Source organism: Schistocerca nitens, chromosome 3 (genome assembly GCF_023898315.1).
Source record: "Schistocerca nitens isolate TAMUIC-IGC-003100 chromosome 3, iqSchNite1.1, whole genome shotgun sequence".
Classification (NCBI taxonomy): Eukaryota; Metazoa; Arthropoda; class Insecta; order Orthoptera; family Acrididae; genus Schistocerca; species Schistocerca nitens.
Genome location: NC_064616.1, coordinates 50584090 through 50604563, shown reverse-complemented (window position 1 = coordinate 50604563; position 20474 = coordinate 50584090). Strand labels below are relative to the sequence as shown.

The window sequence follows — 20474 nt, the reverse complement described above, 5'->3', positions numbered from 1 at the left end:
ATCACATTACATGCTGTTAAAAGAAATATCTGAAACTTATAACTGTAAAGCCTGGTTGGTGGACAATGGTAATCAAGAGCCATTAAACATACTGCCTATTTCAACTGATGTAGTTAGCAAGATAGAATCATTTTCCATGCCTCACATATGGTCTTGCAACATGCTTGTGTCAATACAGGAACTGCAAATGTGTGTGACTTATAGGTGCTGTAAAAGATTAAAGAATAGTCTAATAAAGACAGCTGCACTACAACTAGACATGGAGAAACATAGCTTCAGGAAGGATTTAAGCATTCTAGACATTTACATTTACTTCTGTACTGAGCGATCAATGTATGGCACACTGCAAAGTGAATGAAGTGTATCAGTATAATCTTCCCATCTTCTTATAACATTGGCAGCTGGTGACTACTTTCATACTCATTTTCACTATCAGAGAGAGACATAAAAGGAATTGTAAGTTTCCAAAAGTGTCCTGGAACACCTGCTCTCCCAATTTTATAAGTAAACCTTTCTGTAATGCACTACATCTTTCTAGCAGCGTCTTTCACTGGAATTTCTTGGGCATTTCTGAGAAATTCCAAGCTAATTAAATAAACCCTAGGTGGCTCACACAGCTCTTCCTCAATATTCTACATCTGTTCTCCTAATCTACTTGGTTCTAGTACCCACTGCAAAAAGCTTGAGCATTAGCCAGATGTCAGTTTAATAATTTTCCTTTCTGATGAATTACAGTTTCTTAGGAACTTCCAATGAACCTCAGTGTGCCATTTGCCTTCACCAAACCTACATTTATGTGGTCGTTCCACTTTCAGTTGATCCAGATAGATATCCTCAGACATTTTAAATTTTAAACAGCACCCAGTGATTGTTACTAATTACATGCTTAAACAAATAGACTTTTAGCCGGTTAATGCACATAAAACTTTATATTTGATCATACTGAGAGTTGGCTGCCACATTCTGTGATACATGCTAATCATCTGTAGATCTTCCTGCATTTCGCAACGATTTTCTGATTATTCCAGCACTTAAGTGGCCTGGTATTTTGTATGTGTGTATTTTGTTTACAAGGCAGCAGTACGAAATTAAGTTTGATGTTTTCGTTTAGTTGAGTAACACAGGATCAACTTAGGTTACGCCTTCTACAGTCTTTTGGACCTTGTCAGTCAGAAAAATGAGGTGGCTTTATTGTGACTGATGCTTTCAAAATCCATGTTGAGTTCCACAGTGCTCTTATTTGACATCTAAACAGTATTGCATGTGAATAAATCCATTTTCCTTAATATCAGAACAGACTGAAATCAGTGAAACAGGTCTGACAGTTTAAGCATCTGTCCTTGACCAAAACTGGATCACCTGTACCTTTTACCAATGAGATAGGATACTCTCTGCTACTCTACAGATCTACATAAATGAAACCAAACTGGTTCAATGAACAGAGAGGAACAAATTACAGAACTTACTTAAATTGCATCCATGTTACGTGATATTCCATTCAACTGATTTTCAAAATCCTTTGCCATCAGACACTATTAAAATAGCATTCGCAAACAACAGAGTTTTTATTTCTTTTCCATGAACTTTAATTCCATTTCCAATTTTCTCATTGGTTTTTCTGACTGACTGCTCAGTGTACATACTGAATAACATTGAGCTGAGGCTACAATTATATCTCATTCCTGTCACAACTACTGCCTCGCTTTCTTGTCCTTCAAACTCACAGCCACAGCCCGGTTTCTACTGTACAAGCTGTAGATAACCTATTGCTCACTGTGTTTTATTCCTACTACTTTCAGATTTTCAAAGAGTGTATTACAATACTCTCAGTCCAGCACACAGATTTAATCTGCCAGAAAGTTTCAACACTGCCGGAAGATTTCTCTACATCTACATATCTTATAAATGTAAGTTTTCCTTCCTTCAGTATATAAGTTATGTTGTAGGGTCAGTACTGCCTTGTGTGTTCCTACTCAAACTTACGTTCCCTGAGGTCAAGCATCTACCAGTTTATCCAAACTTCTGTAAATACTTCATGGCAGTATTATGTAATCACTACTTATGTGGCCAGAGATAGTAGTCACGTGTGCATGAAGTGTGCTTGCTTGAGTGAATGTGGGCGCATTTTCTTTTCTGAAGAAGGCTTTGGCCAAAAGCCCAATGTTTAACAGTCTTTTTGTTGCGTCTTTCTATGACTCAACATGTCATCTTTATGGTGAGTAGCAGTGTATTCTTTTCATAATACTGTTGATAATCCAACCTACACTTTCCATTGTTTCATTTTACTTATTAAACTGATGGTCTGAAAAATTCACACCTGTCATCACCTGCCTTCTTTGGAGTTGGGATTACTACATTCTTCTTTAAGTCAGCATATTTTGCCTGTCTCATAGACACACATGCTCATAAATTAAGGATAATGCTGATACATGGTGAAACAATGCTCTGGTGGGTGGTTTGCAGGTTTAAATCACCTTGGGGTATGACCATGCGGTGCATTTGACCTGTGGTTGTCACATGGTGGCACTGGTAGCAGTCCACATACGCAGAGGTGTGTTGGTGCATGTCAGAGTATGGTGCAGCGAGTACATATGCAGACATTTTCAGACGTGCTAATTGTGACTGTGTGTCAAAATGGCTCAAAGAACATATATTGATGGCGTTGTGAGGGATAGAATACTAGGGCGACTGGAGTCTGGTCAAACACAGCAGGTCATAGAACAGGCCCTCCATGTGCCACAAAGTTTGATCTCAAGATTATGGCAACGATTCCAGCAGACAGGAAACGTGTCCAAGCGCTACGGGACGTCCACAGTGTACAACACCACAAGAAGACCAATATCTCACCATCAGATCCCGCAGATGGCCACAGAGTACTGCAGGTGGCCTCGTTCGGGACCTTACCGCAGCCACTGGAACAGTTATCTCCAGACACACAGTCTACAGACGACTGAAATGACATGGTTTATTCTCCCAGAGACCTGCAAGGTGCATTCCTCTGACCCCTGGTCACAGGAGAGCCCACATAAAGCCTGGTGTCAAGAACACTGTACATGGTCATTGGAACAGTGGTCCCAGGTTACGTTTACGTACGAGTCCAGGTGTAGTCTGAACAGTGATTCTCGCATGGTTTTCATCTGGCGTGAGCCAGGAACCAGATACCAACCCCTTAATGTCCTTGAAAGGGACCTGTACGGAGGTCGTGGTTTGATGGTGTGGGGTAGGATTACGATTGGTGCACGTACACCCATGCATGTCTTTGACAGAAGAACTGTAACAGGTCAGGTGTATCGGGACGTCATTTTGCACCAGTATGTCCGCCTTTTCAGGGGGGCAGTGGGTCCCACCTTCCTCCTGATGGATGATAATGCATGGCCCCACCAAGCTGCCACTGTGGAGGAGTACCTTGAAACAGAAGATATCAGGCGAATGGAGTGGCCTGCCTGTTCTCCGGACTGAGACTCCATCGAGCACGTCTTCAAACCCCTATGACATTTCAGGAGCTCCGACAGGAACTAGTGCAAGAATGGGAGGCTATACCCCAGCAGCTGCTCGACCACCTGATCCAGAGTATGACAACCCGCCGTGCGGCCTGTGTACGTGAGAATGGTGATCATATCCCATATTGATGTTGAGGTACATGCGCAGGAAACAGTGGCGTTTTGTAGCAGATGTGTTTTGGGACGGTTTTCTCAACTTATCACCAATACCGTGGACTTACAGATCTGTGTTGTGTGTGTGTTCCCTATGTGCCTATGCTATTAGTGCCAGTTTTGTGTAGTGCCACGTTGTGCGGCACCACATTCTGCAAATATCCTTAATTTATCAGCATGAGTGTATATCTTGCACAGCAGATGGCATCGTTTAGTCAAGGCTGGCTCTCCAAAGGATCTCAATAATTCTGCAGGAATGTAATTTACTGTAGGATGTTTTGACTTAAGCCTTTCAGTCTTCTGTTAAATTATTTTTGTGGAGTCATGCCTCATCTCATTTTCATTTATTTCCTTTCCCCTTTCTATTATATTGTCTTTAAGTTCATTTTCCTTGTAACTCTTCTATATATTCCTTCCAGCTTTTGGCCTTCCCTTCTTTGCATAGAACTGTATTACTATCTGAGCTCTTTATATTCATAAAGCTGATTTTCTGTTCTCCAAAAGTATCTTCAATTTACTCAGAAGCAGCATCTATTTTTCACGTAGTCACAGGCATTTCTGCAACCTTCTGTTCATCTTCTAGTCAATCCTACTCAGCAATTCTGTAATTTCCATCAGTCTCATTTTTAAACGTCTGTATTCCCTTTTTCCTGTTTCACTTGCTGCATTTTTACATTTCTAGGTATTGTTTTCCTGTCTGTAGGTTTTCTGCTGCCTTCATTATTTCACCTCTCAATGCTACTCACTCGTCTTCTATTGTGTTCTTTCCCCCCTTTTCAGCCACAGTGCTAAAATCTCAAGTGATCTGAAAAAAGTGCAGGTGACTCTTCTATGTAAGAGAGGTAAAATAATGGTCCCACATAATTACACACTAATATCCTTAACATTGGTTTACTGGAGATTTCTTTAAAACATCCTGAGTTTGAGTATAATAAATTTCCTTGACAAAGAAGAGCTTCTGTCCACAAATCAGCATGGATTTAGAAGCATCACTCGCGTGAAACTCAGCTTGTCCTTTTCTCAAATGATATCCTAGAAACCATGGTTAGAGGGCAACAGGCAGATTCCATATTCCTAGATTTCTGAAAGCATCTGACACGGTGTCCCACTTCAGATTACTAACAAAGTTCTGAGCATACAGATTAGGTTCTCAGATAGTAGAGTGTCTCTAAGACTTTTTAAGTAATAGAACCTGGTACATTGTCCTCAATGGTAAATGTTCATTGGAGACCAGGGTATCATCAGCAGTGCCCCAAGGAAGTGTGACAGAACTGCTTGTGTTCTCTATATACACAAATGATCTGATGGATAGGGTGGGTAGCAATTTACAGCTGTTTGCCGATGATGCTGTGGTGTACAAGAAGGGGTCATAGTTGAGTGTCTGTAGGAGGATACAAGGTGACAGACAAAATTTCTAGTTGGTGTGATGAATTAGAGCTTGCTCTAAATGTAGAAAAATTTAAGTTAATGCTCATGAATAGGAGAGACAATCCTGTAGTGTTCAAATACAGCAATAGGAGGGTGCTATTTGACACAATCAAGTCAATATCTAAGTAAAGTGATACTAAATCGAATGAGCATGCGGTTGGTAGTAGGCAAGGCAAATTCTAGACTTCATTTCAGTGGGAGAATTTTGGGAAAGTGTAGCTCACCTACAAAGGAGACAACATTAGAATACTAGTACATCTTGAGTACTGTTTCACTGTTTGGGATCCTCACCAGGTCAGATTCAAGGAAGAAATAGAAGCAATTCACAGGCATAATGCTAGATTTGTTACCGGCAGGTTTGATCCACATGCAAGTTGTCTACTTCGTAAACTCAAAAGGGAATCCCAGAAGAAGATGACACTATTTTCATGAGGCACTATTGTGGAAATTTAGAGAACCAGTATTTGAGGCTGACTGCAAAACAATTCTACTGCCGCCAACATACATTTCGCATAAGGATAGCAAAGATAAAATTTGAGAAATTAGGACTAGTGTGGACAGTCATTCTTCCCTTGCTCTATTTGTGAGTAGAACAGGCAAGGAAATGACTAGTAATGGTACATGGTATTCTCCACCATGCACCCTATAGTGGCTCGCACAGTTTGGATGTAGATGTAGATTTCATAACCAGTCAGAGCCAAGAGTTCAAACCTGCCGTTGAAAATGCTTTGCAGTTTAAAATCTGTTTTCAAAATCTCTGTCTTATCATAATATAATGTACCTGAAACCTTTCAGTGTCACGTGGTCTCTTCCATGTATACAAACTTCTTTCACAATTTGAAACCACGTGTTAGCAATGATTAAACTGTGCTCAGTACAAAATTCTACCAAGTGGGTTCCCCTTTCATTCCTCTCCCGAAATCCATGAGCTCCTACTATTTTTCCTTCTTTGTCCTTTTTCCCATTATCAAATTTCAGTCCCCCCATCATAGATATTCGTCCTCCTTAGTGACCTAAGTAATTTCCTTTACATCCTCATACATTCTTCCGATCTCTCCATCTGTGGAACAAGTAGGCATATAAACTTGTACTACTGCAGTGTGTGTCCTCTTTGTTTGTATGTTTGTTCAATAATGTATTCATTACGCTGTTCATAGTAGTTTACCCACATTCCATTACTCCATTTGATTTTGTATTTATAACCCTGTATTCACCTGACCAGAAGTCCTGTTATTTTCACCAATACATGTAATTAATTCCCACTATATCTAACTTAAACTTATTCATACCTCTTTTTAAATCTTCTAACCTACCTACCCAAGCTATCCAAGCAGGGGATCTAACATCCCACACACTGTCTCACAGAATGACTTAAGAGGATGCCCTCATCATTAAGCCATACAGGAGAGCTACACGGTGTTGGGATATATAACCATGATAGTTTCCCTTTGCTTTCAGCCCTACAGTGTCAATATAGTAAGGCCACTTTGGATAATATTTCAAGACAACATAAATGTTACATAACAGGAATTTTAAGAAAATGTATTTACTATACATATTTTCTTTGTTTCTCTCATATTAAGCTATTTGTTTACAATCACTCATTGGTTTAAACCACTGTACTACATATTATAACAGTTCAGAGATCATTATTAGTTCTTAAATGACACAGGGGGCCTTTCTGCACATAATTTTCATTAGGAACCTATTATGTACATGTAGTACGCCTATAGTTTACAGTACTTATGAATTATTTTTTGCATATCTTAGGTTTCCCTTCATCTGAATGACTGTCAACACCTGAAACCAAATGAGAAGCAAAATCCTGTACAGTTGGGTTGGTTTCAACAGTGTTTGATTTTCCTGTTGCAACTTGGGTCAATTTGCTGCTGCTGCTGCTGCATATCCCCAACCTTGCAGAAGGACATAGGCCTTCACATAAATGATCTGCTATAGTGTATCCAAAAGCTGAAATAGTTCTTTTTGCTGATGGTGCAAATATTATAATCAAGCCTATAGGTCTATTCACACTGGACACCATGGAACAGAATGTCAGAACATTTCACACTGCATGTCAAATGGCATCGTTCACAAAGATCGTCAACAGAACTTCAGTATCAAGAATATTTGGTGGGAATGTTTTGATGGTGACAATGGTGGTAGACGTGTGATGTCCTCTGCTAACATTTGAACTTAACCTGCTGCCACCACATTTACTCATGTTACAGCAGCGTATTTTGTGCTTTTGTGTCTTCCTAATTTATATTCTCTTGTTTTCATCCGTTTTGATACACATTACGAAAGTTCCAACAGGAATTGTATGTTTTTCCTAAGAGTATGGACAGAAAATGCCAACGGCCTTGCTGCAGTGGTAACACCGGTTCCCTTCAGATCATCGAAGTTAAGCGCTGTCGGGCTGGGCTAGCACTTGGATGGGTGACCATTTGATCTTCCGAGCGCTGTTGGCAAGCAGGGTGCACTCAGCCCTTGTGAGGCAAACTGAGGGGCTACTTGATTGAAAAGTAGCGGCTCCGGTCTCGGAAACTGACATAAGGCCGGAAGAGCGGTGTGCTGACCACATGCCCCTCCTTTCGCACCCAGTGATGCCTATGAGCTGAGGATGACATGGCGATCGCTCAGTACCATTGGGCCTTCATGGCCTGTCAGGGACGACTTTAGTTTTTTTTTAACAGAAAATATCATTTTATTATATGGTTAATTTTGATGTTATTTTCTGCCAGTTTTTGTAGGTTTCTGAAGGATTACTTTTGAAATACCATATGTTCCTTTCTTTCAGTTTTATTTTATTGCCTTTCAGTGTTATGTTGAAAAAGAAAATATATGTGTCAATGGCATTATGTTTATTTGTTTACTGATGTCACAGATTACATTGATTTATTGTGTGTGTGTGTGTGTGTGTGTGTGTGTGTGTGTGTGTGAGAGAGAGAGAGAGAGAGAGAGAGAGTGTGCAACTTTTTCTTCTCTCTCTCTGTTTCTTTCTTTCTTTTTTCGTGCAAGGGGGGCAAGGGTGGGAGGAGGGGGGGGGAACATAGGTCATTATCAGCTTTGCTCTAGTGTGAAAACAGCTGCCTGGGCTCTATATTTGGACACAAGAGGTGCTTTCAGCATACCAGAAGACATTTCACATTGCCCCTATTTCCTAATAGCATGAAAATACACTTTTCAATTAACTTATAATGGGACTTGTATCCCTTCAAATTATCTACCTGTCTGAGATCTGCGATTCCAGGTATATATAAAAATTATGGCTCTTTGCTACATAAGCATTAAAAGAATTCATCATCCTCCTAGAGTTGAAAAAAGACCCCAGATCTGAGAACACAGTCTTATAGAGATTGTAGCCAAAGAGTTGTTTAGCTTTGGTTGAATATGCAACCCTGTGTATTTCAGTGTTTCCTTCACCTTACCTGAGGTATTTATCCCTTCACATTACTCAAAAGGTAGCTAGCTTCATAACTAAAAATTCCTTTTCCCACAATAACGAAGCAATCTTCCAACTCTATCATAGAATGGAGGTAGCGTAACACATGCTTGCTTGATGGGTTCTCAAAGGCGAGATTATCAGCAACCTTAGTAGAAACAAATGTGTTTAAAAAGTCTAAAATGTTATGAAAAATGTAAAAGTAAATCTTACATAAAATTGCACTCACTCTCTTCCAATCTAATTCACTGTCACCTGCGCAATCACACAATCCCACATCCTTTAAGGTAGTGTAAATCTAGCCAGATGTTCTAAAACTGTCAGCTGAAACACAAGTAATACAAGGGGAAAACTAAAATAATTACACAGGCATATTTGACTCGCTGAACACGTACAGAAAACATGGAAGAGTCAGCCACCCTGACAATACATTGAAAACTTTGCTCTAAAATTTCAGGGAGAAAGTCAGACAGTTCACAAAACCTTGAAAGTGTACCACATTCATCTGAGTGTCAGTTAAAATAGAGGGAAAATCTGTTGGTAAATTAGCTGCTGCTCCCTCATCTGAATATAAAGCGGTGTCTACTGAAATGTTGTGCACTATGATCGGTACACCACAAGAACCACATACTGGAGAATCCTCTCGTGTAGCATGAAATCATATGCCATAGGGCTGGGTCTTATGCCAAGACAAATGAGAAGAACCTCATTCTGTCTGTGTGGGTGAGAGGAGGTACAACATGGTTGATCTGCTGACATTACTAAGCGAAGCTTTTCCTTTGTTACTTCCAGCTACTCTTCTTGCCATCGACACATGACTCTCTACCTCAATAGCAAGGTGACAGCATGCAGAGGGATGGTACACTGAACAATCTGTTTTTCATGAAATGCCCCCTTGGCAGTTACCTCAGCCATTTTGTTTCCCTTAATACCCACGTACCCTGGTACTCGGCAGAGAAAAACTCCTTTCCAGCCTTTGTAGGTGGAGAAGGGCATCCTGCATATTTTGGACTATTTTATTTGTGGGATAAAAGTGCTCCAGAGAGTCATAACACACACAAATTTAGCAGTCGCAACACATCTCTTCTGCTCCACCACCCTCAAGATGGCATATAATTATGCATTGAACACAACGAATTCTTGAGATAAGCTGATTCTGAGAGAACGATCAGGGAAAACAACAGAGTACCCAACAGAGTCTCCTTGTTTAGATCCATCCATAAAAACAGCTTATTGCAGTGGTGCTCATTTAAAATACTGTATTAAAAACAGATGCAGGAGTGCAGCCTCTCCTATAGCACACTAAATTTAAAATTACTTTGGGTATCTGCTGCAACCACGGTAGTAGTCAGTTTCAACCCTGGATTAAGTGTTGTAAATACATCACAACAAGTGATTCCAGCTCATGTTTCATGCTGATACCTAAATGGCCTTATTGCTTCTGGAAGATTTGAGAAAATGTGTTCCACAGCCAGATGAGCAATAGTACGGTATGCTGGTGAATGGGGAACAGTGAGGATCTTATGTGCTTGACGTGCCACGAGGAGTTGGCACTGCATGGCAAGCAGGAGTTCTCTGCCTAAGCACAGACATAGGGCATGGGGCCAGTCCTGTGAGCATCTGTGGCCAGCCTTATTTGCTCACGGGGGTCTTTGATCTTCATATGGGAAGATTTGCTGTGCAAAAATGTTGGGAACTGTGGTGGTGACTAAAAATGTCACTGGAATGGAGTTTGTTGGAAGCAGTTTATTTTTGTTTGATGCTGCATCTAGAGGCATGGCACTTCTCATGGGAAATAAATTATAAGTTCCAAATTATACACTAAAACTGACCTTGGGGTGAAAGTCGAAATTCAGTTTCAACATCCAATACCTATGTTACCAACATTGGTGAAATGCTACCATCACGGTAAATTTTCTTTAATTTTTTTGCTTTGAAAAACTTCAAGCCTTCTACCGACCCCATTACTTATCTAATGCTTCAATCTCTCCCCAAATCAATCTACATTTAGGTTCCGTCTTGCCTAGATTTCAGTCACTGGAAAACTGGTACAACGGAAGAAGGAAATCATACTTTCCCTTTGCAAGGAATCATTCCTGCATTTGTTTTAAGTGATTTACAGAATAATTTGGTACAACTCATTCTCATACTTTTTGAACTGGTTGTGAAACTCAGTAGTCTTACAGACAACATGTGAAACACACAATTCTTGCACTTAAAACCTATACTGCAACATAATTACAATTTTGGACACACAAAGAGTTGTCAATGTCCATTAATAATGAATTAGTGGTGTATGTAGCTATTTGGCTTACCTGTATTGAGTCAGGAGTAATTTGAACCATGAGTCCATCTTCAACTATACTGGATTTGGCAGTCAAGTTTGAGGATGCTTTTAAAGCTCCATTAAATACCACAAAACTAGCTCCTGTAACTGTATGCATTTAAAATTAATAGCCGTTATCTTCCACAATATGTTTCTTACAGAGCTATGAATACAGCTATCAAGAAAATAAATTTCCACATGGGAAATTGTAAATAAATACTGTAACAAGATGATATCTATTTTCACCATTGTATTTATTCATTTGTGGCCTGAAGATACAGTAGTAATCACATACACTCATCAGCCAGAACATTATGACCACTGATCTACTATTGATATAAACTGTCCCGGTGATTTCAGCATGACTTGGTGAGGAATGACTTGCACGGTGCACGGTGCATGTAGTATCAGTGAGCATGCTGTCTGTGTGTAGAATTGGGAAGGCGCGCAATCTATCTGAGACTGACTAAGGGCAGATTGTGATAGCCTGGAGGCTTGGCATGGACATTTCGAAAACTGCATGACTTGTTGGGTCTTTGAGGAGTGTTGTGGTGAGTGTCTTCAACAGGTGGCAAAACCAAGGAGAACTCACATCCAGATGTCATGGGGTTGGGTGGCCACCCCTCATTACAGATGTCGGATGTCATAGGCTGGAAACACTGGTAAAACGAGTCAGGTCGTGAACTGTGGCGGAACTAACATCAGACTTTAATGCTGGGCAGAGTATAAGTGTGTCACACACAGTGCAGCAAACGATCCTAATGATGGGACCTACCGTATTTACTCGAATCTAAGCCGCACTTTTTTTCCAGTTTTTGTAATCCAAAAAACCGCCTGCGGCTTAGAATCGAGTGCAAAGTAAGCGGAAGTTCTGAAAAATGTTGGTAGGTGCTGCCACAACTAACTTCTGCCGTCGAATATATGTAGCGCTACACAGGCATGCTTTGCAGGCACAAAGATAAATACTGGCGCCAAAACCTTGTGAGTCAGTAAATAAATTTAAAAAAAGGTGGAAGATGAGATTTTTTTCTCCGCCCCGAGTTTCGACCACTGATTTTCATACATTATCCAACGAAGTAAATATAAATTCCATATTGTTCATCTTCGAATGTAGCAGCATTTCAATGTACTATGAAAATCCGACTGGCAAGACTGTTTGGGATGTTTGTCAATATGGCCAACTCTACGTTCCGAATTTTTTCCTACGTGTCAGAAGAGATGGTTGCTAATAGGAACTTTTATTAATTGTGAATCACATGCAGTATTCTCTTCACTATAAGAATAATACGAATATAAAGATTTTGCCATGTATTCTTTCGTGTTTGCTGCTATCTCATTTAAATCCTGTCTGCCTAACAAACTACGAAACTAGTGTGAGACAACAGCAAATGCGGAAGAATATACATATCATGTCATGTTTGTATTCGTATTATTCTTATGCCTAATAGTGATACAGCAATTGACTAGATTTTTAAATCTAAGATGACTCTAATTTTTGTGCAGAATGTAATGTACAAAAGAGGCGTCTGCCAAGATTTTCAAACGGCGAAAAATTTTAGCTAAACTCTCATTCAGAACATCATCTATCATACGCAGTTTATTATTTGGTTCTTGTTGATCATTATCAAAGAAAGCAGCAGTGTAAGTAACAACAAATAGCAGTCTCTTGCCATTGTTTCGCTAATGAGACGATTCCTCTTTTTTTTTTTAAAATTGTAAGCGGCGGTAGCGCGCACAAAAGCAAGCCATGCCGCGAGAGGCAACAGGTCGGAAACACACATTATCAGAATGTGACAAACAATGCATGACACAGTACAATAACGCATTTTCAGCTTAGAGTGATGTAAACACCTATAACAAAGAGAACAGCACTTATCAGATCAGAGAAAAATAAGCAATCGATTCCAAATAGATGAAGCACGTGAAAAAGGAAGGGTACCAGTAAAAATACGGATGGAGCACCTGACGCATAGCAATGGCTACCTGGAAAAAGCTTAATTGCTAAGCTTACGACTCGAACCAAACTACTGTAGCTGTATCATCATTCATTCGACCTAAATTGTGTCTCATATTACAATGGACCAACTTTGTTTCGATTTGGAGGTGCAGCCTAAAACTTTTCTCTCCCTTGAATTTTGAGTCTCAAATTTCAGGTGCAGCTTAGATTCGGGAAAATTTTTTTTCCTTGATTTCGAGTCTCATTTTTCACGTGCGGCTTAGATTCGAGTGCAGCTTAGATTCGAGTAAATACGGTATGTGTGTGCCAATGTTATCACCATGACTGAAATTGGCACGTGACAATCAACACAGTGGCAGTGTGTTGCATGATCTGAAGAGCCCTGAAACCTTCATCATCATTGCAATGGGAGCGTACGAATCTGTTGTCTTCCAGGGAACAGCTCTGTGACACCTGTATTGTGGGACAGAGAGAATCTGGCAGCAGCTCAATTATGCTCTGGGCATTCACATGGACATCCAGGGCTCCAGTGGATCTCATGAAAGGCACCATGATGGCCAAGGAGTATTGTACCCTGGTTGCAGACCACATACACCCCAACATGTTTCCCGATGGCAATGGCATTTTTAAAAAGATAATGCACTGTGTCACAAGGCCAGGAGTGTGATGGAGTGGTTCCAGGAACACAGTGGCAAGTTCCAATTGATGTGCTGCCCCCAACTCGTCAGATCTGTACCTGATCGAACACATCTGGGATGTGATTGAATGTGGCATCAGATCTCATCAGTCCCTCGCCCGAATTTATCGGAAATAGGTACTTGTGTGTGCAGATGTGATGCCAATTCCCTACAGCAACATACCAAGGCCTCACTGCTTCCATGCCACGAGGCGTCGCTGCTGTTATCTGTGCCAAAGATGGACATACTGACTATTAGGTAGGTGGTCATAATGTTCTGGATGAACAATGCAAACGTTTTGTCTTATACCAGATGTCTAGAAAAGCACACACAATTTCAGTGGCTAAAACAATGACCAGAACTTCAGAGCAAAAGGAAACAATATTAACTTAAGTCATTTACAATGTTTGATGAAGTAAGCACATAAACCTTTTTACTGTCAAGCACCCACAAATGTTCAGATTTGACATACTGATAAACGTCAGAGAAGTCATCTTTTTCTTATGGCTTTGTTCTGCATCAGAATAGGGTCGGTATTGTTATGAACACATTAGGCATGGTTAACTTAAGGGGTGGCCAGATGCCCTTCCTGTCGCCATCCTCTTATAACACCCCCCCCCCACCCCCTCCCCCATTCCAGGATGGAATGTGTGTACTCAACTGTCTGCATGAGGTGTGAGTTATGTGAAAGTGTGCAAACATTTGTTAAATATTTGAAAATCATGTAAATGAGGTGGGACCTGGATACCCACTCGGTATTCACCTAGTCACATGTGGGAAACTGTCCAAAAGTCATCTTCAGGCTAGCCGGTGCAATGATCCTCATCATTAATCTGCCGAGCATACTCAATCTGGGGTTGGCGCACCTCATCAATCCAGAATCTGCGTTTTAACGTGCACATCTATCTGGCCAGGTGATAAACGACAAGAGTATAAACAGATATCTCCATTTTCCCCTTTCCTCTAACTCCGTTACCTACACTTTGTGATCAAAAGTATCTGGACAACCCACAAAACATACATTTTTCATATTAGGTGCATTGTGCTGCCACCTACTGCCAGGTACTCCGTATCAGTGACCTCAGTAGTCATTAGACATCAGAAGAGAGCAGAATGGGGCACTCCGCGGAACTCACAGACTTCGACCGTGGTCAGGAGATTGGGTGTCACTTGTGTCATATGTGTGTACGCTAGATTTCCACACTCCTAAACATCCCTAGTCCACTGTTCCTGATGTGATAGTGAAGTGGGAACATGAAAGGACACGTACAGCACAAAAGCATACATGCCGACCTCGTCTGTTGTCTGACAGAGACTGCCGACAGTTGAAGAGGGTCGTAACGTGTAACAGGCAGACATCTATCCACACCATCACAGGAATTCCAAACTGCATCAGGAGCTACTGCAAGTACTATGACAGTTAGGTGGAAGGCGAGAAAACTTGGATTTCATGGTCGAGCGGCTGCTCATAAGCTACACATCATGCCGGAAAATGCCAAATAACGCCTCGCTTGGTGTCAGGAGTGTAAACATTGGACTATTGAACAGTGGAAAAACGTTGTGTGGAGTGACGAATCATGGTACACAATGTCGCGATCCAATGACAGGTTGTGGGTATGGTGAATGCCTGGGGAACGTCACCTGCCAGGGTGTGTAGTGCCAACAGTAAAATCTGGAGGCTGTGGTGTTATGGTGTGGTTGTGTTTTTCATGGAGAGGGCTTGCACCCTTTGTTATTTTGTGTGGCACTATCACAGCACAGGCCTACATTGATGTTTTAAGCACCTTCTTGCTTCCCACTGTTGAAGAGCAATTTGGGGATGGCAGTTGCATCTTTCAATACGATCGAGCACCTGTTCATAATGCGCAGCCTGTGGTGGAGTGGTTACAAAACAATAACATCCCTGTAATGGACTGACATGCACAGAGTCCTGATCTGAATCCTATAGAACACCTTTAGGATGTTTTGGAACGCCAACTTCATGCCAGGCCTCACCGACCGACATCGATACCTTTCCTCAGTGCATCACTCTGTGAAGAATGGATGGTTGGTTGGTTGGTTGGTTTAAAAGTGGGGGGAATGGACCAAACTGCTAGGTCATCAGTCTGAATAAAACAATGCCACAAGGGTGAGAATAAAACAAGCAGGACTGCCAACACAAAATGGAGAGAAAGGCAAAACCACAAGAACAACGGAAGGGCAACAAACACTTAAATGGAAAAAAAGGGGAGAAGAAAACCACAGAAATGCAAGTAACAGGTAGAGAGGTTTAAAAAAAACAGATTACCATGGCTGGCTGACCATGAGAATAAAAAGGAGAAGCCAGCCACTCTGCAACACATTAAAACCTCCACCCTAAAAGCACTAGGCTGGAGGACATAGGGGGACAGAGGACATGTGCTAAAATTTAGATCAAATGATAAAACCCACCCCCATGAATAAAACTTAAAACTAAATCAGCCGATGAGGCATTGTCAGATAAAATTAGCCGCAACGAGTCCGGTAACTGACGATTTCGTCGCAGGACAGTCAAAGTGGGACAGTGCACCAGAATATGGGCCACTGTCAACCAGGTGCCACATAGACACTGAGGCGAGTCTTCATGGCACAGAAGGTAGCACTGCATTGCCCAAGTGTGGCCAAGTGTGGCCAATGCAGAGCCGGCAGAGAACCACAGAGTCCCTGCGAGAGGCCTCCATGGAGGACTGCCACACATTTGGTCTCCTTAATGGCACACAGTTTGTTGTGCGTGCTGAGACTATGCCATTCCGTCTCCCAAAGCCGAAAAAACCTGGCAATGTAAAAACAAATGCAGATCAGTTATTGGAATGCCGATTTCATAAGCGGTTTCCATGTAGCCTGTTTGGCCAGCCTGTAAGCAAGTTCGTTGCCTGTGATTCCGACATGTCCTGAGGTCCACACAAAGACCACTGAACGACCGGACCGTTCCAGGGCGTAGATGGATTCCTTGATCGTCACTACCAAAGTATGATGAAGGGAGCACTGGTCAATAGCTTGTAGGCTGCTCAGATAGTCAATACACAAAAGGAACGACTCCCTAGGGCACGAACAGACATGCTCAAGAGCACGAGATATAGCCACCAGCTCTGGAGTGAAAATACTGCAGCCATTGGGCAAGGAATGCTGTTCAATATGTCCTCCATGGACATACGTGAAGCCGACGTGATCATCAACCATCGAGCCATCGGTGTAAAGCACTTCACGGCCTCGGTACAGGTCAAGAATCGAGATGAAGTGACAGCAGAGAGCCATGGGGTGAACCAAGTCCTTCGGGCCATGTGGAAGGTCCAGAAGAAGTCGCAGGCTAGGTGTACACCATGGAGGTGTACACGATTGGACCGCGAGTATAGGTGGTAAAGGCAAGGACTCCAGTTCAGATCGAAGGGATCGGATGCGAACTGCAATTGTAAGCCCTGACCTTGGCAGCCGAGGCAGGAGATTAACTGCCGTGAGTGGGAAAAGGAGACAGTAATTCAGATGCTCAGGAGAACTACAAATGTGTGCAACGTAACTGGCGAGCAGTTGTTCACACCTGACCTGCAAAGGAGGGACTCCAGCCTCCGCAACGACGCTGGTCACCGGACTCATCCTAAAAGCTCCCGTCGCTAGTCGAACACCACAATGGTGCACTGGGTTGAGTAAACGCAACACTGAGGGTGCCGATGAACCATAAACCAGACTCTCAAAGTCAAGGCGGGATTGAACACGGGCTCTGTATAGCTGCAGCAGCGTAGAGTGATCTGCACCCCAGTTGGTGCTGCTCAGGCAGCGGAGGGCATTGAGGTGCTGCCAGCACTTTCACATAAGCTGACAAAGGTGAGGAAGTCAAGACAATCAAGTGTCGAAAACCAGTCCTAAAAATCGATACGTCTCCACTACAGCGAGGGGTTTGTCAGTAAGGTAAAGTTCTGGTTCCAGATGAATGGTACGATGCTGACAGAAGAGCATAACACACGACTTTGTGGTCGAAAACTGAAAGCCGTGGGCTAGAGCCCATGAATACGCCTTGTGGATGGCTCCTTGAAGGCATCGCCCAGCAACACCAGTACTGGTGGAGCAGTACTAAATGCAGAAGTCATCTGCATACAGGGAGGGTGAGACAGACAGCCCTACAGCTGCTGCTAGACCGTTAATGGCCACTAAAAACAGAGAAACACTCAACACAGTGCCCTGCGGGACCCTATTCTCCTGGATATGGGGGGAACTATGGGAGGCACTAACTTGGACACGGGAAGTACGAAGCAACAGGAAATTCTGGATAAAAATCGGGAGTGGGCCTCGGATACCCCACTCGTATATTGTGCCAAGGATATGATGTTGCCAGGTGGTATCATATGCTTTTTGTAGACCAAGAAAGACGGCAATAAGGTGTTGATGTCTGGAAAAGGCTGTTTGGATGGCAGACTCAAGGGACACAAGATTATCAGTGGTAGAGCGACCCAGGCAAAATCCACCCTGGCACAGAGCCAGTAGGCCACAGGACTCCAGGACCAAATGCAACTGCCAACACACCATACATTCCAGTGGCTTACAAAGAACATTGGTGAGGCTGACGGGCCAATAGCTATCCACATCAAGCAGGTTTTTGCTGGGTTTGAGCACTGGTATGATGGTGCTCTCCCATCAGTGCGATGAAAAGACACCATCGCAGCAGATTTGGTTGAAGATCGCTAGGAGATATCACTTGTAGTCAGACGAGAGATGTTTAATCATCTCACTGTGGATCCGATCGGGCCCAGGAGCTGTGTCGGGGCAATGTACAAGGTCACTGAGGAGCTCCAACTCTGTAAATGGGGTATTATAGGGTTCACTGTGGCATGTAGTGAATGAGAGGACTTTCCTTTCCATCCATCGTTTGAAAGAGCGAAAGGCTGGTGGGTAATTCTCCAAAGCAAAGGCGTGAGCATAGTGCTCAGCAATCATGTTTGCGTCGGTAGATAACACGCCATTTATGTTAACACTGGGAAATCCTGTTGGGATCTGGTACCCAAAAACTCGTTCAATCTTTGCAGGACTTGGGAAGGTGACGTATGGCATCCAATGGTCTCCCAACACTCCTGTATCCGCATTTTGATAAGCTTGTGAACGCGGGCACAGAGGCATTTAAAGGCTATGAGGTGCTCAAGGGAAGGATCCCGCTTATGCTGCTGTAGAGCTCGCCGATGCTCGTTAATTGCCTCAACGACTTCCGGAGACTGCCAAGGGACTGACTTTCACTGGGGCACCCTAAAGAACAAGTGATTTTCCTCCACAGAAATGATCGTTGTAGTTACCTGCTCAATCACTACATCGACGTTACCATGTGGACCATGTGGAGGAGATTCAATGGTGACAATAGAGGTGGAGGCTTCCCAGTGTGCATTGTTTAAAGCCCATTTGGGGAGGCGTTCTAGGGCCTGAGACTGGGGAAGTGAGAGGAAGAAGTGGAAGTGGTCACCACCACACAGGTCACCATGTGCTCTCCAGTGGATAGATGGGAGAAGTCCAGGGCTGCAAATTGATAAATCAATGGCCAAGTAACTACCATGAGCCACATTGAAATGTGTGGCGGCCCCAGTACTTAAGAGGCAGACATCGAGTTGTGACAGTAAATTTTCTACATCTCTGCCTTGGTCAGTAAGAACTGTGCCACCCCACAAGGGGTTATGAGCGTTAAAATCTCCCAAAAGTAGGAAAGGTTTAGGAAGTTTATCAATCAATGCAGCCAATGCATTCGAGGGTACTGCACCAACTGGAGGAATATATACGTTGTAGACAGCTATTTCCTGTGTCGTCCTTATCCTGACAGCAACAGCTTCAAGAGGGGTTTGAAAGGGCACAGTTTCACTGCATACTGAGTTCAAGACATAGATGCAAACACCACCTGAAACTCTATTATAGTTGCTACAGTTCCTGCAATATCCCTTATAGCCACAGCGGGCAGGGGTCCGCATTGCTGGGCACCAGGTTTCCTGGAGGGCACTGCAGAAAGCAGATGTAAAACTTAACAGCTGCCGTAGCTCAGCCAGGTGGTGGAAAAACTGCTGCAATTTCACTGGAGGATGACATTATCACGAGGCTGAGAAGGCATGAAGCACGCAAGGAGGCAGGTTATGCCTCAGGGTCACCTGCTGCCTCCGACTGAGTATTTGTAGCCATTTCTATGGTGGATGAGGCGTGTCAGTGAGCTCCAGGTCTGTAGGGGACACTAAGATCTCCACTGCATCCTCAGATGCAGAATTGATAGAGTGTGGTGGTGTTGGTGCTACCAGAGGGTCCTGTTTCTTAGCAGAATTCTTCGTCGTTTGCTTGCTCTCTCGTTTCTCTTTAGGGGCTTGCTGGGAAGATTTCTCCAAAGCAGATTCAGGCACGGAGGAAGACCGTGAAGCTCTTCGTCCAGCAGCTTTTGGCTCCTTGAGCTACTGACGAGTGTCCACCATGGCATTAGTGGAGACCTTGGGAGAGAGGGTCCGTTGGGGCAAAGAGAGGAGCCAGAGGAGGCTGTTGCTTCTCTAGCAGGGGTGAGGGGGGGACCAATGTCCTCTGTGTTTGGGGGGGGGGGGGGAGGAGCCTTGCTCCCAAAGTAGGTGCTTTGGGAGCAACGGAGGAAGATTTGCCCCCTACCACCAAGGGGGGCGGATGTATTCTGGTTCGTGGCACAGAGTGAGGAACCACTGGCACTTGGGATGGCGATGGTGATGTAGCTGCAGCGTATGTCGACGTCAACCGAATGGGGTGTTATCTTTTGAATTTACATTTTGCATCTGTGTAAGTCAACTTGTCCAGGGTTTTGTAGTCCATAATTTTCCGCTCCTTTTGGAGTACCGGTCAGTCTGGCGAGCAGGGGGAGTGGTGCTCTCCACAGTTGATGCAAGTGGTAGGTGGTGCACATGGAGTATCTGGGTGCAGTGGACGTCCACAGTCTTGACATGTGGTGCTGGAAGTGTAGTGGGAAGACTTGTGCCCGAACTTCCAGCACTCAAAGCACCGC

General features: G+C 43.1%; 1 protein-coding gene and 1 pseudogene across 1 annotated transcript in view; one reads left to right on the top strand and one right to left on the bottom strand.

The window, feature by feature from the left end:
* LOC126248002 (zinc finger FYVE domain-containing protein 9) overlaps positions 1–20474 on the bottom strand; it is a 383986-nt gene that overhangs the window by 42484 nt on the left and 321028 nt on the right. The window contains exon 15 of the mRNA XM_049948584.1: positions 10839–10957. Within this exon, the coding sequence (XP_049804541.1) occupies positions 10839–10957 (119 nt within the window). The remainder of the gene's footprint in view (positions 1–10838; positions 10958–20474) is intronic.
* Positions 7432–7549, top strand: LOC126250130 (5S ribosomal RNA; annotated as a pseudogene).